General features: G+C 30.5%; 1 protein-coding gene across 1 annotated transcript in view; it reads left to right on the forward strand.

Moving 5' to 3' along the window:
- Positions 1-4336: 4336 nt before the first annotated feature.
- Positions 4337-26567, forward strand: part of LOC129968211 (diuretic hormone receptor-like) — a gene marked incomplete at its 5' end in the record, with an annotated part of 68286 nt that continues 46055 nt past the window's right edge. The window contains 6 exons of the mRNA XM_056082064.1: positions 4337-4409; positions 5861-5977; positions 21025-21125; positions 21891-21991; positions 25484-25604; positions 26251-26401. Coding sequence (XP_055938039.1) covers positions 4337-4409; positions 5861-5977; positions 21025-21125; positions 21891-21991; positions 25484-25604; positions 26251-26401 — 664 coding nt within the window. The remainder of the gene's footprint in view (positions 4410-5860; positions 5978-21024; positions 21126-21890; positions 21992-25483; positions 25605-26250; positions 26402-26567) is intronic.

The raw sequence follows: 26567 nt of genomic DNA on the forward strand, positions 1-26567 counted from the left end.
CTAATCTATTTCATTTAAAGTTGACTTTCAACATTTCTCTAATTTAAATTTTTGCACAATTTTTCAACGAGTAGACGACAATTAATTTTGTAACATTTTTCATTTCTTTAAAAGAATTTTAAATGAACATTGGAATGAAATATTTTTTTTCAGAATTTCTTTTGATAGCATCGTTTTTAAATGTCACTCTTAGTAATGCAGTTTAAAATGTTTCAAACTATAATCGCCATTGAAAAGTATTAAACCCAATAGATAATATAAAATTAAACTATAATTCAGATTATTATCAAACACTGTGATTATGAGGACATATAACCGAATTATTGAATTAATTGCCATATTGTTCTTACTCATTGTGTCCTCCCACTTTTGTGACGTGGTGTGCAGGGGGGGGGGTGCCTGCTCAGGTGTCGTCCTCGCCATCTGACCGCGGTTCAAAATTACGATGTCCGTCCCAAAATATCCTTAGTGTTGCTTAAAACTGGACGTTAATATAACCAACTAACTTACTCACTCATCGGATCAATAAAAAAAGCAAAATTATATGAATTTTCTATTAATTGATGACACACTGAACCTCATATTACTGATCATCTTTATAATCGAATTTCGGCTCGGGATAGCCTGGTTGGTAGGACGTTGGATTCCCATTCCTTTGGTTGCGAGGGTGAACCCCGCCAGTCGAAGACTCTCTATGTGTGTGGTAGCTGGCGCATGTATAAATCGGTCGTGGTCGCAAAGTCCACTATGTCGAGAGAATATCGTCATATGCGGAATAAATCTGCCGACGATGTTTACTTATCAGGTGCTTATCACTACCTTCAGTTGTTGATGAGTATTTCGTGAGTGTTTTTAAATTTGAAATTGTAAATGGATCACATATACACATCAAAATATTTTATTCAAACAATTAAAAAAGGAAAATGTTGAAAAATTTTGGAGATAAAATTATGAAGCTATTTAATTTTCAAAAATTCTATTCAACTTCTAATTTATAATTTAACATATTAGTATTCTATACTTATATGAAGCTCAATGTGTGTGTGTGTTGGCGCTCTACAGGTCAGACCGTTTGACCTATAGCTACCAAATTTGACCATGCATACGTTGGAGGTCGGGAATGTGCACCAGGGGTCCCTTTGTTTGAATTTTTAATTAGCATTTTAATTATTAATTAAAAACTAACTTTCCCGCCTGAAAGATCTTTTCATTTTCCTCGCCGTCAAATGAGTAGTGCTTCAGTTTTTTCCCGCTAATGAGGCTAGGCTTAACATTTTTCAGCCGATTATTTCAAACGATTCTGTTTATTTTCTTAATGTTTGATGCATTTAAAATTAAACATTGCGAATTAATTGATCTTTCAGATTCATTCTGAAGTACTTTTGAATTAAAATAAAACAGAATAAAGGAAATTAAAATTTCTAATCTGCATAGCGTTACCCAATTGTAGTAGAAAAATTCACGCATTTGCGTTACCGTAACTGGCGATGAAAATTCACGCATGCGCATTTTGTTCTGCTTGTTGACAACTACTATCAACGGATGCGGAGTTAAATTATTTTTAGGTTAGTTATATGCTTTTGTAATTAAATTGTATTTATGTTAGTTATATATTTTTTGTATATGTTTATAGTTTTAAGTACATCGTTTTCAAGTATTTTTTTTAACCTGCTTTCAACCGATTATTTTAAACGATTCGTTTTATTTTCTTAGTGTTTTATGCCTTTAAAATTTAACATTGTTAATGAATCGATCTGCTCATGATGAATCTGAGAAAATTTTGTTGACAAATTCTTGAGATATTAAATAAATTAAGAAGGATATTCTTTAGTGCCCATAAAGTTGAAACGCCGAGTGACTCTGTTTTCAGTAATCATATTATAAAAAAATGTTTTGTTTCAGTAAAAGTATTATTATATTAATTGCAGATTCATCCTTTCCACTTTCATTTAAAGTATAAATTCTACGGGAGCTAACAGAAAATTAGAGATACATATGACGTTATGACTGAAGGCCTTTATAATATTATGAGTGAATTATATGACTATCAAAATTTGAAGTTTTAAAATATTTTGATGAAGAAGCTATTAAAGTAGGAATTGCATAAAATATTTAATTATTAAAATTTTAACGAATATTAAGATTGGCGAACTGGCTGGTCGCCAAAGGCGTCTAGTATTAAATTAAATGTTAAATTATTTTAAAAATTGAATTAAAATTGCCATTTATCTTCTGATCTTCATTGAAAAAGTTCATCTCGTGATTAAAAATATCGCAGATACTTTTTTGTGTTCCAGCTTTTATGTATGCTATATCGCTCTTACTCATTGGATTATTATTTAAAAGTGTCCATCTATTTTTAAAAAAAACATTATGTCGGTTGGAATACAATAATTTAAGTTGCGTTTTTTGAATATTTACCATTGTAATCAGCAATATGCGCAAATTTTTGAAATTTTCTGTTTTTTAGAATTTATAGGTTTCTTTTATTGCTCAATGTTTCCTCTTTTCTTTCTTAAAATTACTAATATGAATTTAAATATTGCGATTAAAAAATACTGGATTATACCTTTATGTTACTGAAGTTATTCGTAATATTTGAATAATTACAGCTAAATTATTAAAATAATAATCTAAAATGAACCAAAATTATCCATTTACAACAGGATACGAAATAATATTGACAAAACGGAGGAGCATATTGAGTAAAATATAGGAGATTAAATCAACCTTCTGTGTCTCTTGAGTATACAGAGTATCTAAATGCCAAGTTTTTTGCGAATGGTACCACGGTTACTACGGTCAGTTAGAAAATAATAAATTCTGACCTCTTAACAATCTTTACAATGATTTGTATGGATAATCCTAGAAAATGAGTATATAAACATTTCTGTGCTTCACCTAGAAACAATAATTTTCATTCTGAAGGTTTTCCATCCGTGTTGTTCTTTCTGGAGGGATGAAGAAATTAGAAATAGAAAGAAAATCGCGAAGAAGCACAATGTATCCGATTAAAAAAAAAAGTAACAATTAGTACAAAGACAATGAGCAAAAATGAATAAACACTAATTTACATTTACTTGAATTCCATAAAAATGACTCTTTTAAAATGCTAAGACGACTAAAAGGAACTCGCACCTGTTTCTAGAAAAATCGATATTCTTTTAATATCCATGTTTCATCGAAGAACGTACGGTATCAAATTTCATTGTATAGCTAAGATTAATTTGCCACTATGAGTCTTTCTATGGTAAACTTTAAATAAGATACATGTCACAAAATTTGCAGTATATGAAACTGTCGTAATTAGGGTTGTATATTTTATTGTGACTCCAATTATTGCAACTTTTTAGAAAAAATAATTTTATTTACGATTTAACTGAAGAAATTAAACATTTGACTTTTAGTAGGAGCTTCATCGAGGCAGTACGCGCTAGAGTTCCGAAGAGAAAAAGATAATAGCTTTTTAGCAATACCCGGATGAAGAGCGGCACAACAATTATGTCGCACACAACCTCGATGGAGCCTGTTGTTTATAGATATCTGATATGATTTATGCTAGATATATATGATTTATAATAGGTATACATGATAGGCATTCACTACAAAATATTACATTTTCGTTTTACCAAAAATCTATAGATTTGATTCAGAGGGCTGCTTTGTGTCCTTATGCTTTCATAAGAATTCTCTTTAACTTATGATGATGATGTCGTGTCCGCGTTATCACGGAAAGGGGGTGCAGTAGCTTCTGAGGGTAAAGACCCCTGAGCACCCGAGGGCAGAAGTCTGACTTCTAGCTCATGAAACTCACACACATTCGCTTGCACAACCCCTTTTTACAGGGGGGCACATTGGCACACCTCAAAGATAGAACACAGATGAAGAACATTCATGCCCGAACCGGGATTCGAACCCAGGACGCCCAGATGACGAGGAAGACGCGCTACCCCTACCCCAGGACGCCTCTTTAACTTATATTCATAGCATTTGCTTCTCTAAATGCTTGCACAATTTTTAATTTTTGCTTGCATCTTTACACTTGATATATTACTTCAATTTTTCGTTGTTAATTTGAATCATACTGACGAATTGATCGCTAAGCATAAGAAGTTTCTCAATATATACAGTACATATGATTTGTACAAATACATTTCTTTAAATATTTTAATATGTATGTTTTTATGAATTAGTGCTTATTCAGTTGTGTAATCTATCTAATAAATGCTTCATATCTTTCCAGGTCTAAACAATTCCCCGAAGAAATCTTCAGAAAAGATTTTCGAGTTAATACTTGAAAATGGCCGTGATGGCAGAAGACACAACTGTTTATCCCGTGTCCGAAGAAATAACATTTGATGAAATTTACTGCAACTTTTCTCACTTAAATTCAGCAAACATATTTAATGGTGAGTAACGTCAGTGACTGATGACTATAAAAAATTAAAATAAAGCTCCTAACTGATCCTTTCTTTTAAGTTTTGAAATATGTGCATTCCCAATGCAAAGTCCACATTTTTCGTTCATCTTGCAGTAGGAGTGTGCATTAAATTTAAAGATTTTTTTTCTGATAAAAAGGCAGCTTTATTGCGAAAAAAAGATTAACAATTCAGTATTGGAATAATGTCGTTACTATTCCCCCTTCCATTTTTCAGGTAATTAAAGCATTTAATGTTGGAATGTCCCGACATTTTAAAGATTATCCACAAATAGACATAATTTTGATTTACTCATAAGAATGGAAGACATTTTGAGATAAAGCAGGAGTCGCATATTGAAATAAGTGATAATCGAAAGGAGTAATAACTGGAGAATGCTGCTGGTATGGTATGAAAAATCAGTTATTCGCTTCTAAAGCTTATTTGATCCATTTGGAATGTGAGGTTTAACTTTTTCATGTTGTAAAAACCATTTTGTCGTGTCTTATCGGATAATTTAGTCGTTTTTGCTACAATATTGGCTCAGTTGCATTAACTATTAATGACAGAACTACTCATTTACGGTCCTTTTTTTGGCAGGCTAAAATATTCTTTATTTTCTGAATTATTATGTTTCATGTAAAAAAAAAAATCAATATTCACATCATGAAATCAATACAGTTTATTCACCGTAAGATTTCGACATCAGTCATTGACTTTCATCGGTACTTTTTATTGAATTTAGCTGTACTTTCAGTATTGGCTTCAGCAGTATTTTTATGATGGAAACAATAAAGTAAACCTTCAAGAAAATTATGTTTAATTGCGGGCCGGAATGGCTTAGCTGGTAAGGCGTTGGATTCACGTCCCTTGGGTTGCGACCTTGAACCCACCGGCCGAAGACTCCCCGCGTGTGTGGTGGCTGACGGGCGTATAAATCTGTCGTGGTCAAAAAGTCCTCCATGTCGAGAGTAATACCAGGAGTACTGGATCAGGGGCGATCGTTCTCTGATTCAGGTCAAAATTACTATCTGCTGTTGAATGAAGGAAATGCATGATTGAAGTCCGCCCAGTAAAAAGGGTTGTGACGTGTGTAGTGGTAAAGTCGTACTCTTGGCCCTAGTTGGCGCCACTAAAACAAGAGACGCACCATATCGGCTTAAATAGCTGTCTACGTAACAGCGGGTTGTCCATGACATGTGTCATAAGAAACAACAACCACACGTTTGATTGCCACAAAATTTACTTTATTCAATGTGGAAAAAAAAGTAATGTTCTTTTAAACTTCTTCAAAATAAAGTTTACTAGAAACTAAAGTCACGTAATAACACTTATAGCGTTAGCAATAATACGGTATAGTGCTAGTTGCGCCCTCTGTTGAAATCTCTTAAAATTAATGTGCACGACTAGTACAAAATGTAACTAACTTGCATTTCTTTCAGATTCTTTCTGCAATGCTACGTGGGATGGACTGTCCTGCTGGCCAGTAACTGTCGCTGGAAGCACAGCCACTATCTCCTGCTTCCCGGAGTTCAACGGTGTCAAGTATGATGTAAGTGGTAAGTCGCAACTTCAAGCACTCTGCATGCAACCTCGCACATTTCTTCTTCCTTTGGCCATTATCTCAATATCCTCTTCTTCACGATTAGTTCATATATATAGAATAGAAAAAGTAGTGTAATTGTCTAGAAATTCAAACTCGAGGTTTTGACGAATTTCCACGTTTTGGATAACAAACACAGTTTTAGAAAATGTCTATATTGGACAGTCTATATTGGTTTGTGTGATATATAATGTCTATATATATCACACAAAGATAATTCAAAAAGGCTTTCAGCTAGAGGTATGAAATTAGGTATACAGTCTTTACACCAAATTTGCAGATTTCTATCGAATTTTGAGTAACATCTGAGGAAGTCCATCTGTCTGGATGTTCGAATATAAGTTAACACGATAATAACAAAACGAAGATAGCCAGATAAATCAAATACTGTACACAGATTTATTATCCATGGTATGGACACCTGTCAAATTTTGAGCCATATGAACTACGGGTTGATTGTCTGTCGGTTTATATTTTTATAAATATCTAAATGCGTTAATTCAAAGACGCAATGACTTAAATATATCAAATTTGGTAGGGGATTTTGTGACTACAAGTGCATTTTGTGATAAATTTTTGTATAATCGGTTCAGAAAAACGTGTCTAAAACACAAATTCGATTTTCGGATATTATTAAGGAATGTCTCGGATTAATCGCCAAATAACTCGCCAAGGATGACTCGATAGATTCAGTAAAAATGCTTAATTCACGCCAAAAGTTAATATTTTGTGACTATTTCCTGTGCCATGCAAGGGTTCTCTGGCATGACAAGTTTATTAGAGAGTATAAGTGAAAGTTTTGAGGAAATTAAGCCTGCTATTTTGCCATCTTATTACGTCCTCCATTATTAAACCCTTAGCCCACTCGAACACTCAAACCTGTTAGATATTCATTTGAGTATTTTTTCTGAGGTTTAGCGTCAAATTTTGACTCGAAGTATAACGGGGATTATTGCAACTTTTTTTTAATATGCTTTTTAAAATTTTGGGGGTTTAATGCTTCAAATTTTAAATTTCTGGTGCTTATTTCTCTAATGTTTTATGATTCATTTTTTTCGACTTTTGAATTTCTGGAATTTTATTGCTTTTAAAAATGATTATGTTGTTTGTTGTTTTGTTGATTATGTATTAAGTGCGTTTTTCAACTTTTTGTTAAAAACTGTTTTTATTGAGCATTTGAATTTCTTTTTGGGGGTGTGATTATTTTTGAAACTAATTATATATATATATATATATATATATATATATATATATATATATATATATATATATATATATATATGTATTTGAATTCCCAATTAATTTTTGAAATTTCGAAATTAGATGATTTTACTTTTGAAGGTCTTAAAAATTTATAAATATTTTTTGGTATCAGACGATTTTGTAGTTCTTAATGTGAAGCTTTTAACTCCAAATGCATTTTAATGCATTTGAATTCCTTTTAAATTACTATTGCGTTGATCGTTATTGTTTTGATTATTATTGTTTTTTTTAGATGGCTTTGTTTTTTAAATTCATTCATTCATTTTTATGTTTCTGAGATTGAGCATATTTAGTTTTTCAACTTTTAGAATCATAAAGGGCGTCTCAAAATTAACGTAAGATTTCAATTTGCTACCATTCGTGCAGTAAAATGTTGGAAAAACTATTAAAAAACATCTGACAGCTGATAATTTAGAGTTAGTAAAAACGAAGCATTACAGGATAGTGTTCAATAAGGAAATCACGTTATTCTATTTCAAAAGTAATAAAAATCTGGTGGTCGCAGTTCGAAAATTTGGGAATTAGCCCCCTAGATCGCGTGCTTTAACACCATTTTTCTTTTTATGTATTATTTGAAGTCAAAAATCTACGTCAACGAGCTGATAAGCCAGCATGCATTGAAGGAGGAAATTCAACGGTGCATCAGCGAAATTCAGCCACATTTTTGCAAAATATTTATGGAAAATTTCGAAAAAAGTGGGCGTATATACCAGCAAAGCTGTTAAGGCCATTTGTCCTATGTGCTATTCCATACATAATCATATCCTGTGCATTTTATGATTTAATAAAAAGAATACAATAATTTAAAGGTAAATTGTTTTTTATTTCATTCAAATCTTGCGTTAACTTGTTGTTCTATCATGTAACGCTGCGTTTTTACTAACCCTAAACTACCAGCTGTTAAATGGTTTTTTTAAAGGGTTGTCAACACTTAATTGTATGAATGATGCCAAATTCAAATCTTGAGTTAATTTTGAGACATCTTTTATTTCATGACTTTTCAATTCTTACTGCGTTTTTAAAGTTCTTTGTGTTGATTGTATAATACATTAAATACCAAATATATTTTATAACATTCTTATTATGCACTATATATAGCTTTCATGTTTTGTGTGTTTGATGTTCATTTTGTAATTCGTTCAACAACTGGAGTATTTTCTGAAAATTCTTGGTTTTAATAAAATAAATCCTGTCTTTCCTTTTGTCGCCGTCTGAGAATCGCGTTATTTAATAAGTTTGCGTGCAAGGAATATGTTAGTGTTGTTAGTAGCCTAAAATACTTGACAGGTCCATTACGACTTCCGATATAAATAATAGGCGTGGTGATAATTTTCTATTACATTACAACTGATGTACTGAAAGTAAAAAATAAAAATATTATTCTTAAAAACGTGACTCTTATTAATAATAGATTTTTTTTGCTGTTGTTTTGACAACTTTTTTTCTTAATGAATCTCTGGTTGGATCTGTTTTATTATTGCGTGCCTTGGAATGATTTTTTGATGGATCATTTTGAAAAGTTAACTGACGTTACCATACATCATACGTCTATCGAATTATCGTTTTTCGAAATTTGTACTACTTACATGTGTTGTCTATCTTTTTCTTAATTTTGCGTGAGACAAGAAACGGGATCAATACTATGCAGACAGACAGGCGAACAGATGTGGAATTTTAAAGCCCATGAATTTTTTCTAATATATGGTTTTCATAATCAACCTAAACTCCAAGAAGGAAATCAAGTAATTTTTAGCAAAAATATTGATAATAATAAACCTGATAAAATAGATGATAAAAATGACAGTTCTTTGTTGATAACTAATGAATGAGATGAATTCCTATGATATGTTTTGTTCGGGATATTTGGATCGAACTGTTAAATAATTACAGTTCATGCTGCATTGCGACTGAGTTTTGAAATTCGACTGACATTTGAGATTTTGTCAGTAAATAAAATTATGGGAATCCAAGGAGTCTGCACCATTATGTGTACTTCCTTTTTTATGAAGGTAAATGGTGATTGCACCTGCATGGTGAAGGTGAGATGCATCAACTGAACAAGAAATAGAACAAAAATATTAAATCGTCATTGATTAATAAGGATTTTAAATACATTAATCAAACATTAAGGCATTCATTTGGGATATTTTCAGCATTTGCATGTTAATCTCCCTTTTTCTTATTTTTTTTCTGCTTATAACATAAATTCTTCTTTACATATAAAAAATATTGTTTATGAGTAAACAATTTCAAGGAAACAATTTCAGTTGGTTCCTTTCAGGCGGTTAAGTAATAATAATATTAATAATAATTACAGTAATGAAATGGAAAAAATTAAAATAATATCGCAAATTTAAATGGCATAAAAATCTCCCCATTTTAAACAGAAAATGAATTAGTAGCATGATTTTTCTCTCCAATTAGGGGAGACAAATTTTCAATGCCATGAAGCATTTTAAAAACAAACTATATTAAAAAAGTAGGAAAAATCAATCAAAACATGATTTATGGTCAGATAAATATACTATGGATTTGTGTGGAGTCAACAGAAAGCATGTTCTATTCTACATGAGTGCCAGTGCGTTTTAAAGAAAAGATAATTTGAGTACTAATAAAATTATATAAAGAAAATTTAATGTTAGTAAATATTATTTCATTAATGGAACAGCATTTCATTTTAGTAAAAATAAGATTAAAAAGAACTTTCAATAATTTTGAATTCATATAATAAAATCATATCCTTCTTTTATTGTTAACCCCTCATTTGACCATGCTCATTTTCAGGAATTCTAGACATAAAAACATCATAATTTATATCTTTTTATGCGGTTTTCAATCTCAGGAACGAACTCGGATCTTTCACCATATCGGCCAATTTAAGTTAAATAAAGAAAAAAGCATGTAATGTTTCTTTAAAAATATTCTTCCAAGTCGTCAGAATAGTTACCATCACAATTCTTTGATTAGAAAAAATTAATCCTGCTAGCGGGCTTAGAAATTGAAATGAATTATCATAACATTCGATCACTTTGTAATAATATACAAGCCACGCACTGCTCTTTCTACTCAAAGAAAGAGGTATTTAGTGAAACCATAATCCTAAAGTCTTATTAAGAAGGAGTTAACTCAATTATATTTTTAGTTTGATAAGTTAAGATATTGAGTTAAATTTTATGCCAATAGACCCATTAGTGTTCATTTAAACATCTCGCTTAGAAAGGACGATTTGAGAAAGATTAACCGAAAAAATTATCTTTAATCGAATTTAAAATTTTTTTTGAAATTATCCGAGCATTATAAAACTGAAGCTGGAACAAATATACATACACACGTTGAATTTTTATAAATAACAGCTAATTGATCTATTTTATGATTTCAATGCAAAAATTGAATGAGATACATAAACACCTGAAGGGGTGATGTACTTTTACCTAAATTAATTCAACAGTAGAAATTCAAAACAGGTAGTAAATAAAACAACACATTTAAGGAGTTAAGATAATTGGTTTGAGACAGAATTATAGCAGGTGTTTCCTTCGTGTAATCAATGGGTTTCAAAGATATTTTAATGTGATCAGGAAATAATACACTCTTTTAAAGCAATGGCAATTGAGCTTCAACTTTTTTTTAGACCTTGAGGATATTTCTTTATTATTTCTTCTTTATCTTGGTAAGACTATTAATGCGAGGCATGCAAAATAGTTCAAAAATAATAATTTATTTAGTTTTCATGTTTGATAGAACTCGGTTCTTACTTTTTTTTTTTGAAAATCTGGTAATTTTAGAAACGAAAAAAATAAAAAAATAAAATAAACTATAAAAACATGACGAGGGCACAGAAAATGAATCAATAAACAAGAAGTACGTAGGTCGGAGATCATGGTTCGACAGACCATGAATGCGCTCACTACTGATTGATTGATTTGATGTCAAAAAGTAACCATCCACCCCATTGTATTCAGAGATACTAGAGTAATACTTTGAATTTTAAAGTGGATTTAGAGTACACTAATGGATTTAAGAACAACTAATAGTCTAGAAGTAGCTACATGGCAGATTTGTTAGCTATAAGTTTAACGGTCCGACTATAGAGTCTTTTGAAAGACTTTTTCACCTGGTTCAATTTATAGTTTGTATATCAGAATATCAATATAATAGACAAAAAATTAATGGAATTAGCCTGTGTCTTTCCCTCTTTTGCATATAATGTAATCTCGAAATATTTACTTTAAAAATATTGGATGATTTGCAGCTTTATTTCTCATTTCTTGTTCTTCTAGGAAATATAAACAATAATATTCATTTTATTAATGAGAGAAATATTCTAGTTATACAAAACAAATGAGATTAAAAATATTATTTTTAAAGCCAAAATCTTTATGTATCTAAGGAATCACGCGAAGTTTAATTTTCTTGACTGTAAATACATAATTTAAAATCATTTATTTTAAATTAATCGGGTAATACATTTGATAACCTATATAGCAATGTAATAATTTTTCTCTTACTTTTTTGAATGCATTTTAGAATACATTAAAGATGGAATAAGCATCTTAAATACATATTTACCCTGTGTCAAAATCAAATAAATTGTGAGAAATTGTCTTGCAGATTTCCGGAAACTGAATTTAAATTCAATTCAACCGTGCTTAATGAGAAATTGTTCATATGCCAATTTGTTTTCTCACATATATTTATATTTTATTAAATTTTTGGATTCTTTCATTCATATTTCCTTTTTTTTATTCTTCTTCAAATTTTTATATTTTCTCTTTTTTCCCCCCTCGCTTTTCTAGAAGAAACAAGATATCCTTTCAATGGAAGTTGCTAACGTTTTTTTGTCAGGGACAAAATAACTATTTGATATATTTTTATTTCCCTAAAATTACAACCTGGCATTCTATTCTTAAATCTTATATATGTCTGAATGGATACAGTAAATAAAGGCAAGCAAGTAAATGAAATTATTAAAATAGCTACGAAGCGTAATGAAATTGAAAATACGTAATACTTTAGAGCTCTCGGAATCTTTCTGTTAGAGCTCCATTCTGATTCTGAATGTCAGTGTATTCGAAATTCAATTACTGTCACTGTCAACGGAACTATTACCTTTTCCTAGAGGCCTGGAGGGTAAAATCCAACAGTCGCATTTTGAAGATTCATTCTACCTAAAGATAGATACCCACAGATACTTTAATCACATCAAAAAGAAAATAGCTTTCTGACTTTGTTTATTTTCCGTGTATTTTGTTTATGAGTTTCCAGCGCATCATTTATTTGTTTAGTTGCTTAAAGAAGAGACTTATTCTAAAAATTGAAGTAAACAATGTAGATATACAATAAAAGTAGAACGAATATATTTTGAGGAAGAAGATATACAATTTTTGCTGAAATTAAACGTTATACGATTTTATTTATTATAGTCAATATAATTTTGATTCATTTAACTACTCTTTTAATCGAATTTTATTTATTTACAAAGAAGGAATTATTTCTATTTTATACCAAGTTAATCCTACAATAAAGAAAACATTTTTTTTAAATTCTGCAATGGGAGAATTAGATGCTGTTTTCTTTTAAAAGACAATCCTTCTATAGTTCAGGGATGAAACAATGAATAAATCATATTCCATGCACATCTCGATATATTTTATCAGTTTATCTTAATATGTTAAATATCTAGACAAAATATTTAGCAGTTTTTTTTCATATAAAATCCTCTTATTTCGGGGAAAATATTTAAATACAAAGCTTATACTGGAACTGGATCATATTAAAGTCAGTTTTGGATATCATTCTATTTAAACAGCATATTTCTTTCATAGATATATAGGTTAGAAATATCAAAAAAGTGATTAATTAAATTTAAAAAAAAACTTTTTCACTTATTGTAATATGATTTAATTATTAGATGGTTGCATGTATTTTAATCAGCGACATCTATTGGTAAATATGGGAAGTATCTATATAAACGACAATGGTTTTGGGTTTTACCAATCTGCAGTTACTTTATTGTTATCATTTTGAAAGTTTTCCATTTAGTATTGTTACGGATTTACTACTTCGGTTGGGATTCTTTTTAAGATTTGTTGGTCGATGTAGAAATAAACTCAGTCCTTTAGTAGAAAAGACGACGACTTTTATTATACAAAAAGAGACGAATACACAAAGACGATAAATATACATAGCCGAGGTGAACACAGGACAGCACACCACAGCAAACAGTAGCCCACAAGTAGTAATCTACCACAGCTTACAAAGCGGTCAGACTAAATTCATCAGGAGAGGGGATCTTCGGAGTTTCGCTCTACAATCTCTCCAAATGACCGAAACTCTCCACTGTCTCCTCGCTTTAGTTGTATCCAACTGCCGACGCATTTCTACATGACTGGCTACTCATCACAGGACTCGATGCTGCTTCCACAATAAACACAAAGACTTGGCACACAATTCAGTTTAGTACTCGCTTGAGCTCCACACAACGCTAAACTATTCCACCGTTGCTTGATTTCCTCTCGACGACTGGTTTCACGACTCCAACTCCAACTACGATTCATTGCAACTTGAGACTGCCGTCCTTTTATAGTTCTCGGGTGGCGGGTCTAGAATTTTCTGGGCCAATCAGACGTATCTCAGTTCCTATTGGATGGACCGTTAAAATTCTTGAAGTTTCCAGCGTTTTCTTTTTAGTCGCCAAAGTCGCCAAATTTGTCGTTAAATAGTCGCCAGGTTTGTCACCAAGCTCTGGGATTACTGGCTCGGCGCCTGCGCAGAAGCTAATACAGATGATTGTAAATCGGTCTTTCCGATGATAGAACTAACCGTGATCGGAAGCAACATTACAGGTTTGTAACAGTATTACTGATGTATTTAGTGTAGAAAGACCTCAATCATAAAACGTTCCAAATTTTATTTTCGACACGCTTTGTTTTTTTTTTGTTTGATTTGAAGAAATCTGCACCCTAAACCACCAGATACTTTTAGAAACTTATGATGATGATGCTGCTCCGTCATATCCCAATTTTTGGTTTTAGTTTCAAAGATTTAAGAGTGGTGATTTCGATGTCAATGACAAAAAAAAAAAAAAAAAAAAAAACCTGGCCTCGAGGATTAAAAAAATTTGAATCAATTACAAGACGTATTGGATTATTATTATTAAAATGATGGAAAATACTTTAATGGATATATATTGTACTAACTTTTCTCAATAAATGTCTTTTTAAAGTGAAAAATGATCAAAATACATGCAAGCACATAATATTATTACGGCAATTAGTTTTCCTAATAAATTTGAAATATTTTATTAAAAAATTATTTTTTTAGATTATGGATGTTATGAAAATAGGAGAAATGAAATTGTTCAAACAATTTCGTTCTTTTTTTAAGGATATTATGAAAATGGAAGAAATAAAATTGTTCAACCAATCTCGTGCTTTTTTTTTATGGATATTATGAAAATGGAGGAAATAAAATTGTTCAAATAATTTCGTGCTTTTTTATGGATATTATGAAAATGGAAGAAATAAAATTGTTCAAACAATATCGTGCTTTTTTTTTATGGATATTATGAAAATGGAGGAAATAAAATTGTTCAAACAATTTCGTGCTTTTTTTATGGATATTATGAAAATGGAAGAAATAAAATTGTTCAACCAATATCGTGCTTTTTTTTATGGATATTATGAAAATGGAGGAAATAAAATTGTTCAAACAATTTCGTGCTTTTTTTATGGATATTATGAAAATGGAAGAAATAAAATTGTTCAAACAATTTCTTCTTTTTCTTCCATAAAATGGAATTAAAAACACATTAGAGCTAAAATGTTAATGTTAAATATATAAAAAAATGATTTATTCTACATTAGGACGTGTATAATATGCAAATAAAGAGAAAAGAGAAAATCGTAATATTTCTTAGTATAAAATGTCTTTCATCAAATATAGAAAAAAAAATGGAAAGAGGATGCCATCAAGACCTTTATCTTTGTAGTTACTGAAAGATTTCATTATGTTTTTCTGCCGTAACTCAGAATCTAGTAAACATTTTATGCTAAAAAAAGCAATTTCCACAACTTAGTCTTTTTTCTAGATATCCATGCAGAAACATTTTATTTACTTCTCAGAAACTCTCTGCTTTAATCTCCCTCATTCTTTTTTAAGACTCAACAACCTTCTTACTTAAATGTCACGCAGGTAATTCATCTTGCTGTAATTTGATGTCAGTTGATCCGTTCTTTAACTGAGTTTAGAAAAAAAGCATGATTAACGCAATTTTTTTAGTGATCATTGCAGAGGTATTATTTTTTAAGTACGTAATTCAAAGAAAATAGTAATAGTTAAAAATATATTTGAAAGCGCTTGGTATAAAAGCGACTATAGTAAAATCCATCAGCCAGCGGGTGAATTCTAAGAATGCATATTAATTTATACCAAACTGCTACTTATATTGAAATTATCTTACCTTATTTCATATTAATTTTTATTTATATAATATTATCTTAATTGAAAATATATTTTTTATCTACACTTGATAGGAAATGCTTATAAGGTTTGTGGCAATAATAAATATAACTTTTTTTTTTTTTTTTTTTTTTTGCTTTCTTATATACGAAGCATTATAATAGTCAAAATTATGAACTCGAGATTTGGAAGAATTTCCACGTTACACACCTTTATGAGCTTTTTGTTTTTATGCCTGAATGTCGGTGAATGCGATAACTCAAAAACACTTTGAGCTAGATGGATGAAATTTGGTGTATGAATTTAAGACTAAATTTGGTGATTCCTCTCAAATTTTAAACGAAATTCACTGTCAGGAAATTTATCCGTTTAGTTGTTCGTTTACAAGTGAACTCAATAACTCCGAAACGTCAAGAGTTAAATATATAAAACTTGGTACACAGGTTTAGCATACTGATTCTTATCAAAATGTGATCAATTTTCCGGCGAAGTGTATTTTTTGGTATGCTATGGATTTAACAAATGATTAAAAGTCACTGCAGCATTATTGAACCTTATTGAACCATCTTGATTGTATAGAAGTCTATAATTACGAAAATATTGCCGGTGCGGAATTTTTGTAAGAACTGACTTCTCGATTATGTCCCGTAAATGTTCGATGAGATTCATGCAGGACGATTTATGCAGCTTGAATAATTCGTTGGAAATGTCCAGAATGTTCTTCAAACCAATCGTAAAAAGTCGTAAAAAGTAAAAATTCCATCATTGTTTCGGTATTTGAAGATCATGATTGGGTGCAAGTGGTTTTCAAGTAGCTGCACATAAACATTTTCAATCAATGATCAGTTCATTTGGATCAAAAGATTCAGTCCCCTTCCATGTAAAAACAGCTCACACCGTTATTGAGCCACCAGCAACATGCATAGTGCGCCAGGTTGTTCATAACTTCACTTCATGGTTACATGGGATCTGCGCCACACTCGAATTTTACCATCAGCTCTTTTCAATTAAAATCATAACTCTTCTGAAAAAAAAAACCACAATTTTACAGTTATCTAGAGTCCAACCGATATGATCGTGAGAGCAGAAAAGGCGTTTCATGTCGTGCTGTTAGTAAAGGTATTCATATTTGTTTTTTGCTGCAATAGCCTATTGAAACCAAATCTTGCCGAACCGTCCTAACGAACAAGTCCGTCGTACGTCCCACATTAATTCCTGCGATTATTCCACGCTTTTTTACTTGTTTATCAACATTGCCAATTCTACATACACGTCGGTGGTGTCTGTGATTAAAACAGGCATTGCATTGTCCATGGTGGGAAGTTATGTCTGAAATTAAATAGTTTCGGCATACTCTTACTGTGGACGGGGACATGTTGAGTTCCCTAACAATTTCCGAAATTGAAGGCCCCAAGCGTCTAGTTCCAACCACCATCCCACATTCAAATTCAGTTATTTCTCGTCATACGATCATAATCACGTCAGAAACTTTTCACATGAGTCACTTGAATGCAATTGAAAGCCCTACCAATGAATTTCCCCTTTGTACATTTTGTACGCGATATCATTACTGTCTATATGTTTGCATATTCCTATCCCATGAATTTTGTCACCTCTATGTAGGATATCCGAAGTTGTTTAAAGATATAACTTGAGTTTGATATTTGTATTGAATAGAGTATAAAACCACAGATAAAAATCTTCTAATTGAAATTTCATATCCTAATTGAAATGAAATTTAATGCGTAGCCGGTCAATATATACTGTGGTTCATTTATTGAAATATAGTTTCGAATATTTTATCCTCGAGCCTGTTGTCGAAGCCTTTCTTTTTAGACCAGAGGTTTTCTTGAGCATCGCCCAGTTTAATAAGGGAATTTCAAAGAAATAAAAAAGAGTTTCAACGCCTCCTCTTTCAAAAGAATCAATCACATTAAATATTAAAATATTGTTGCATTTTATATAGTTTTCTATCTACAGAACATCACAAAGTAGAAATAAAATCCCTCATGAAATACATTAAAAACTGTTTATTTATTACTGTTTGAAGGTTATGCCACAAAATTTCATATAATTCACTCCCAGATGCGAGCCCATATGAAGAAAACGAGAACGACGGCTGAGATGAATTTGGTAATATTAACGTCCTGATTTATAACAATATGAAAACCATCTTTAGACAGGTTTTTCAACTACTGTTCAGATGACGAAGACCTTAAACTTCTATATCACACCAACGAGAAAAAGTAGAAACATCTGCACCAGTTTAATCATATATCGAGTCCCATATATATATAATGCAATTTTTTGTTGAAATCGGACTTAGAGTTTGGTAAGTTCCATGCCGAAAGTGGGACTTTAATAACCTAGCATTGGAAAAGAGTAAATTATCCTTGCTTAATTCTTGGAGAGTTAGTAGAAAATGTGTAAACGTTACAAAATATTCGCATGTATATGAAATGAAATGATAATTCTCAAATAGTACACAAAAATATTTGAAAATTTTTGAAAAAAAAAAAAAACTCAATTTGCAAATTTTCACAGTAATTAGACAAGCTCATATATATATATATATATTTAATTCGAAACCAAATGGGCAAATGAACTGAATTTAACAAAAAATATAGAAAAACATATAGCATATTTTATCATCAAAATTGACTTTATTTTTGAGAAATTAAGTTGATTTTTTTTAATAAAAAGTAAAACGTACAAAATAAAATTTTATAAAGGCAATAGAAACGCCTTATTTAACAAAGTTTGGATTATTTCCTTTAAGTGCTATTTTATACACAATTATGCTATTGAATAGTTAAAATATTCATTAGATATTATTTGTTATTTTGTTAGTTATTAATTTTTTCTTAAAAATATGAAATTAAATAATATAAAATAATATAAGTAAATCGATAATAAAAAATGTAAATAATATGAAATTAATTTCATTGATTCTTACTTTTTAGATTAAGAATAATATTTATAAAAAAACTTGAAAATTAATAAACTAAAATTATTAATAAATAAAAAACTTATTATTGAATCCAGAAAAAAAAATATTTTCATTTAAACAACAATATATATATTTCATTCCCAGACAAATCGATTTGTGGTTACTCTTTTAATGATAACTAGTACGATTTTTTAACTAATGATTTGAACAAATTTGTTCTTATGAAATAAATTGAAATTTCTGGGATTATAGTTTTTTCTAGTAATTTAAAGTAAACTTTCATTTTGAATAAACTCCCATTTAAATCGTCTGAATTATGCTATTTTGATATTATTGCGGTAGTAACATTTTATGTCTACAGAATTTTGAATTCTTTTATAAACTAATTTTTAAATCTCATTTTTTCGAATCAACCAGTGCAATATTATGAAATTTAAATTTTCATAGCTGTTTCATTTTCGCAAGAAAATTATGTATTATATTATAAATTATAATAAATATCAAGTATTTAATAATGATTTCAATTCGATGTAAAGATAAACTCGTTGAAATGAAATCTGTAAATCTTCGATAAATTCCTCTGTCAGATGGAATTCCTCTGTCTGCAAAATGGAATCGTCTGAAAGATATTCAGATACATCAGTTTCATAGATAATCTATATGAAAATATCGTCTTCCGATATTTATTAAAAATAACAATATTTAAAATCTAGTATCTTTTCATTGATTGTCATTTGTTTGTTGCTATCAACTTCAATAATATTCTTTTGTGAAAATTAGATTTAAGACAAATATCCGTGAATTAAAGTTTGGACTTTATGCTTTAATGAAATAATATGTAAAAGAAGTATTTGGATGCGCATGTATTTTGACAATGTTTGTATTTTAATAATATTTTATTATATTTTGTGTATACTTTGTATTTTTATGTATATGTAATTTTATTACATTTTGTGTGACAATCCGTTTTGTTTCTGATGCCATCAAATTTGTGCTTTTTGTGAATGGCAACGTTGTATGTCAAAAATAAACTGTTTGTGTGCTCTAGAATGATCATAAGGCCAGGATAGCCTGGTTGGTATCCCTAGACCTGAATCAGAGACCCTTAGGTTGCGAGTTCGAACCCCGCCGGCCGAAGATTCCCCGCGTGCTTGGTGGCTGACGCGCGTTAAATCTGTCGTGGTCACAAAGTTCTCCATGTCGAGAGTAATACCACTGGCGGTACTGGATCAGGGGTGATCGTTCTCTGATTCAGGTCTAAATTACGATCTGTGTTTGAGTGAATGAAATGCGTGAATGAAGTCCGCCCCGTAAAGAGGGTTGTGACGTGTGTCTAGCTAAGTCGTTCTCTTGGCCCTTGGCCCTAGATGGCGCTACTATAGAAACAAGAGGCGCTCCCCCCCCCCAGGCTTAATCCGCTGTCTTCGAACAGCGGGCTTACCTATGGCAAGTGCCATAAGAAACAATAACAACAACAGAATAATCATAATTCATTTTAATTCTATAATGACAATTTGGATGTTTTTTGTGATTATATATTTGACATTTAACTGTAAGAAATCTGCGTCGTTATAAAGAGTTAAACTTCCTTTGTGCTACTATTGCATGCTAAATTTGATCTCTAAGATAATAAATTTACTGGTGCGGCAGTGACGTTGTAAATAATACTGGCTCAGATGTTGTAATCATCATCAGACCACAGTTCACAATATTAAGATCCGTCCAAAACAATATTAGTTTCGATTCAAAACAGGATGTTGATATAACCATACTAAATATAATTCGATGTAGAATGTACAATTTTAGATTGCATATTAGATTTCATTTAAAATTCTTATGTGTTTGAATTAACAGAGTTGCATACACATGGATAGTTATTAAATTTTTTTTGTGTTGTGACTTATGGCACTTTACAAGCCAGCTGAGAGTTATCTGTCAACGATTTAAGCCGAGTGAGCGTCTCTTGTTTTTTAGTAGCGCCAACTAGGGCCGAACGAGTACGACTTAGCTACTTCACGCGTCACAACCCTTTTTACGCGGCGAACTTCATTCATGCATTTCCTTCCCTCATCCAGAAATTGTAATTTAGACCTGAACCAGAAAACGATCACCTCTGAACCAGTAATTGGAGCTAAATTGGACAGTGATTTTCATTTTACACTTAGATCTTAAAGATTTTTATTCCTAAATTTTAATTTTTCTTTTTTAAATTCGAAATCCTTTTAAATAAAGCCATTTTTTGCCTGAATTTCTAGGAATATTAACTTTTATGATTTGTTAAAATAATTAATCGTAATATTTATAATATGATTTTATTTTTTATTTTTAAGGTAATGCCAGCAGAGAGTGTTTGAGTAATGCTACCTGGTCGAGCTGGTCGAATTATCGCTCCTGTAAGCCATTAAAGATACCTGAAGATGAATATCTGCAGGTAAACTATAAATATATATTTTATTTGGTTTCAAGTTGTAGTGTCATGTCATAAAACTCAAAATTTTTGATACTTTAATGCTATTTTAAAAATGGTATAAAATTGTCATTGTTATAAATTGTAATAGTAAATTATGAGTTGTAACAAATGTTTTTTTGTGAAAATAATTTACTTTATCAATGGTAATATTTTTAGTTTATGCTTTTTGTATTTATGTGAAAATGTTGACGCACACTTTTATAATTTGGGGTAAAAATATATTTTAATCGGACAATGAAAAGTATTTATTAATTTCAAGTACTTTACATTATTTTATTATATATTATTTACTTATACTGATAATGATTGCTTCCCCACTTAAGGTCATTACAATCTATGTATATATAATATTATTAAACCTGATATATAATAAAAATAGTAAGAGAAATTTTTAAAATATGTGGCAAACCAATTCGGTAGCGCTTACACAAATTTTTAACAGAAATATAAAAATTTAAAATACATTTTTATATAGTTTCTTCCCTATATTCTTTACACTAAATTATGCAAATATTAAAATATTGGAAAGTATGCCTCGAATGTCAAAGAAAAATTTGCAATTTAAGACAGCTGAAAATTTATATCTGATAGGAGAAAATATGAAAATTTCTGTTCCTAACATTACTGACGTTGTATCATATATTTTAATTAAAACATTTTCTCATATATATTTTGTATTTTATATAATTTTCAATAATTTCTCACATTGAAATTTTTTTCTTAAAGGTTTTATGGGATATGCGTGGAGCTGTCACAGTGTACTACGTAGGTTACGGGCTTTCTCTGATAGCTCTAACACTAGCATTGTGGATTTTCATCTATTTCAAGTAAGCAATGAATTCACTACTTGAGAATTTTAAAAGATATTTTTTTTCTTCATAATTTGTTTATTTTCATTAACAATTTTATTTTAAAGAAGAGCGAGATGTTTGTCTGTAAAAATTAGAATTGTTTTATTATTTCACTTTTTTTTAATCATTTCTAAACGGTTTTGGTTAGTACTTCTGAAAAAGTATTCATTTGCAACTAATGGAATGATTCAAATTATTATATTACTAAAATCTATTCACAACTTTACCATTTCTATTATATTAAATTGAGAGAAATACACAGGGTGATCGGTAAAGTAATTTTAAATTCATTAAATTCAAAAAAAACATTCCGTATACCCATGAAAGTAACTTGCACCTATAGTAAAGAGACTACGTTGAATGAGACAGGTTCTTAGAAAGGTGATTGAGACAGGGTATTTATGTACTGTCCGTTATTATGATTAAATTTTTTCTAGTTAATTATTATTCTATTAAAGTGGAATTTAAACAACAAAGAAGCTAAAAAAGAATAATAATTAAAAAACAACAACATGAAAAATGTTATTTTGAGGGGGTGGGGTGGGGGTGGGAATCTGAGGATAGATTATTTATTTTTAGGACGAACTGTTTTCAAGTCATGGAAGTTCATAGTTGTATCACAAATAACTCCAACAATTTTACAGAAAACATCATAAAATTTTTACAATGATTTTATTATTGTATAACGAACATTTTTCAAATTGAACATTATGATTTAACTCCTTTATTTATTTAATTATTCTTTTAACTTCGCGGCTAGGAGCCCCTTAACCTATCTCAACAAATTCAGCACAGTCACTTTACTATAGGTATATGTTACTTCCTTTGGATATAATTGCATTTTGGATCTAAAGAGCTTTAAAGGAATTCACCGATCACGTTGTATAGTATAGCAATCCAAATGAAGATACATTTTGAACAACTTATAGGACTTCCTCGATTTTTCTCCTTTGATATACTCGTATACTTTTCACACTTATATTTTTCGTTGCGAAAACATTCGAAATTTGATATACGCATCTACAAATTTAGCTATAAGAAGGCTTACCAAATTTTATAGAACAAAATTGTTGTGTTTTTGAGCTATAAGGTTCACTCCCCCCTCAAATGATAGACCAATAAATGACATTTGATAATAAAATTAACAAGCTGTCACATACAAGCATACAAACTTCCAGACAGGATAAAGAGACAGAATTTAAGATAGAACAATTTAAAAGAGTTCTTTTCCACGAAATTTGGCCAACTTTTGATGGAAATCAACGAATTTAATATTAAAATTTTATACAAAATTCTATTTCTCCAGTTAAAATCATTTTTGAAGTGTTAAAAGTGAATTCGCAGATAAACATAATTCCAAAGATATGTTTTTTTTTAGTCTGAAATTTATAAAAATCAAGAGAATTTTTTTTACCTTCATAATTCTTCCTTTCATACTTCGTATATGACAAAATAAAAAAAGCGCAAAACAAATTCCATTCCGCATTAAATTTAAACTGCTCTCCGCATGACAAAAATTATGGCTGATTTTTTTTTCTGGCTAAAAAGAATTTGCACGAATATCCAGCCAGAAAAATCTTAACGATAACTTGACGCAGTAGACATTGTTAGATGAGAATTTTACTTCTTTTATGTTCCATAGAAAATATACATGGACGAAAAAATGTTGTGAACATTATGAGATTGAAAAAGAAAATATGAAACTAGTTTTAAGGGTTTATTATGTACGAAAACCAGACGTGCATGCTGAAGATATATTTCAAGAAAATATTTTTACTATAAAGAGAAATTACTATATGTAGAAAAGTTTTCTTCAAAAGTTTCAAATAAAAAAAAATTGCTTTTAAATGAAGAATAAAGAAAGTAAAGATTTTAAAATGTCCTCTCGTCACGCAGTTTTACTTTTAAAAGTATCCTTCCATTGAAATATGTAAAAAATTTATAAAAAATGAATGTTGAAATTGCAATGTAAAATATTGCGCCATTTCTGTAGAACAGCTTAGATTTTCTGAAGTAAATTATTTGAAAATATTTTAAATTTCTTTTATGTGTTTAATTAAACAAGTAAATAGAATGAAAATTTGGAACAACGTAGATAGATGTATCTAAAAGCTTAAATTATGCATTTGATGTATGAAATTAAATCATTATCTTATGTCAAAAAATAAATAATGTCATAAATAAAAATTCTGAAAAAAAATCTAAAAAAAAAATATTATATTTTAAAATCATTATGAAGTAAGAAGTTGATTTACTCTATGTGATTCGTTTTGATGAACGTATCAAATCATCGGTCTGGAAATCGAAACTCTTGATTTTAGATGACCGATATTCTCATAAGAAAATTTAGGATTTCAGATGATTGCAATTCTTACAGATTGCAAGTTACAAGGAAATATATGGTTTCTAAATTGTTCTCAATATATGTATCATACAGGTAATCTTAGAATTTCACATGATGAAAATTCTTATCGAATGCAAATTAGAAGAAAATATTGGATTTCTAAAATGTTCCCAATGAAGGTCTTTTAATACAGACAAAATTTTCTACTAAGAATTTCAAACGATTGCAGTTCTTAACGATTGTAAGCTAGTAAAAAATAATTGGTTTCTAAAATATTCTCAGCATATGTATTCTAATAGAGGCAAAATTTTCGTTTATGGATTTCAGTTTTTATAGATTGTAAATCAGAAGAAAATACCTCTAAAGGAGTTTTAGAAGAACATCCTTTCGAAGAACATTTCTTACTAGAAATAAAGATTCTTTAGATTATTTAAAAAGGAAGGATTTCTAAAATGTTCTCAGTGTATGTTTTCTTATAAAGGCAAAATTTTCTCCTAGGGATTTCAAACGATTGCAGTTCTTATAGATGGTAAGTTAGAAGAAAGTATCGGGTTTCTAAAATGCTGTTGTTGTTACTCATAGCCCTTGCCATAGACAAGCCCGCTAACGAAGTCAGCGATTTAATCCGAGTTTGTTCAATTACTTTTGAGGGTAAAGGCCTCTGAGCAAAGGTCTGATTTCTAGCTCATATGAAGATGACACTCACACACTCGTTTGTACAACCTCTCTTTACAAGGGGCTCCACACACCTCACAGATAGAACACAGGGTAAGGAACAACCATGCCCGAACTATGACTCGAACCCGTGATGCCCAGATCACTAGGAAGACGAGCTACCCATAGGCCAGAACGCAGGCTTCCTAAAATGTTCTCTGCCTATGTGTTCTAATAGAGGGAAAATTTTTTCCTAAAGATTTCAGACGTTTTCAATTGTTATAGATGGATAGTTACCAGAAAATACTAGGTTTCAGAAATGCTATCAGCATATGTGTTCGAATAGAGCGAAATTTTCTCTTAAGGGTTCAGACGATTGAAATTCTTATAGATTGCAAGTTACAAGAAAATACTGAGTTTCTAAAATGTTCTCGGTGTATGTGTTCTAATAGAGGCATCATTTCTCCTAGGGATCTGAGATGTTTGAGAAATACCATACACGCCAATCTCATGTTCACATACCTGCTCTTGGATATCACGTGGATACTAACAGCTAAACTACAGACCAGCCAAAACTATGTTTCCAGTAGAGTAAGTACAATTTTGTTACTGCTTTTTAAATCTTCATGATGACCTTACATGAAATTATATCTTATTATGTGCTAAACTGATATATATTTTAACTAATCTCTATCAATAATAAGAGAGAATATGTGGGTGTTTTGTTACGCTATAGAGGAGTGCTACCAAAGGACACCTCAGATAAGAGATGAAAGGTTTTAGGCATGGTGTATGATTCTCGCCATGCGGGAGGGGGCAGAAATGGTCTGGGGTCGCGGGACGGAATTCTCATGGGAAGGGTTGTATCGTGGCTGGTGATATTTGCAACTCAACCTTAGTTCCAGTCAATGCAATAGTGGCTGTCTGGCCATTCAGAATCTGTGCATGGCGGGGAGAAATAGGACACCGATCTTAATTCTTACCACAAATCTTATCTTTTTTTCGTACTTGTGATCTAAATATTTGTACTTGAATAATTATGATGTTTCTGTACTTCCTTAATCCATCCATTTAAAACAACCAGAAGAATATATTATTTAATATTTTAAGTTATTTTGCATTCTAAATAATGTAAATGTAAAGCTTATATTTGTAAAAACTATCAATCTGTAAAGTGTATTTTAAATATTATGTCTTATTTATTAGTGTAACACTCTTACTTTAAAATTTTCCACAGATTGCTTGCTTCTTGACCTTATTCTTAACCTATTTAATGGGGACCAACTTCTTCTGGATGTTCGTGGAAGGCCTTTACCTTTTCATCCTTGTCGTCAAAACCTTTACAGTGGACAACATCAAACTCTATGTGTATACCACCATCGGATGGGGTAAGTTATTCTAGAAAATAGAATTTACTGAAAATGAAGCAATGCTATCGTAGAACAGTTCGAAAAGTATCATTGTTCAATTCAGTTACTATAACGTACCGTTTTAAAGCAACCCTAGGATTATTTTGGGATGGACGTTGTAGTTTTGAACCATGATCAGACGACG

This window comes from Argiope bruennichi, chromosome 5, assembly GCF_947563725.1.
Source record: "Argiope bruennichi chromosome 5, qqArgBrue1.1, whole genome shotgun sequence".
Lineage (NCBI taxonomy): Eukaryota > Metazoa > Arthropoda > Arachnida > Araneae > Araneidae > Argiope > Argiope bruennichi.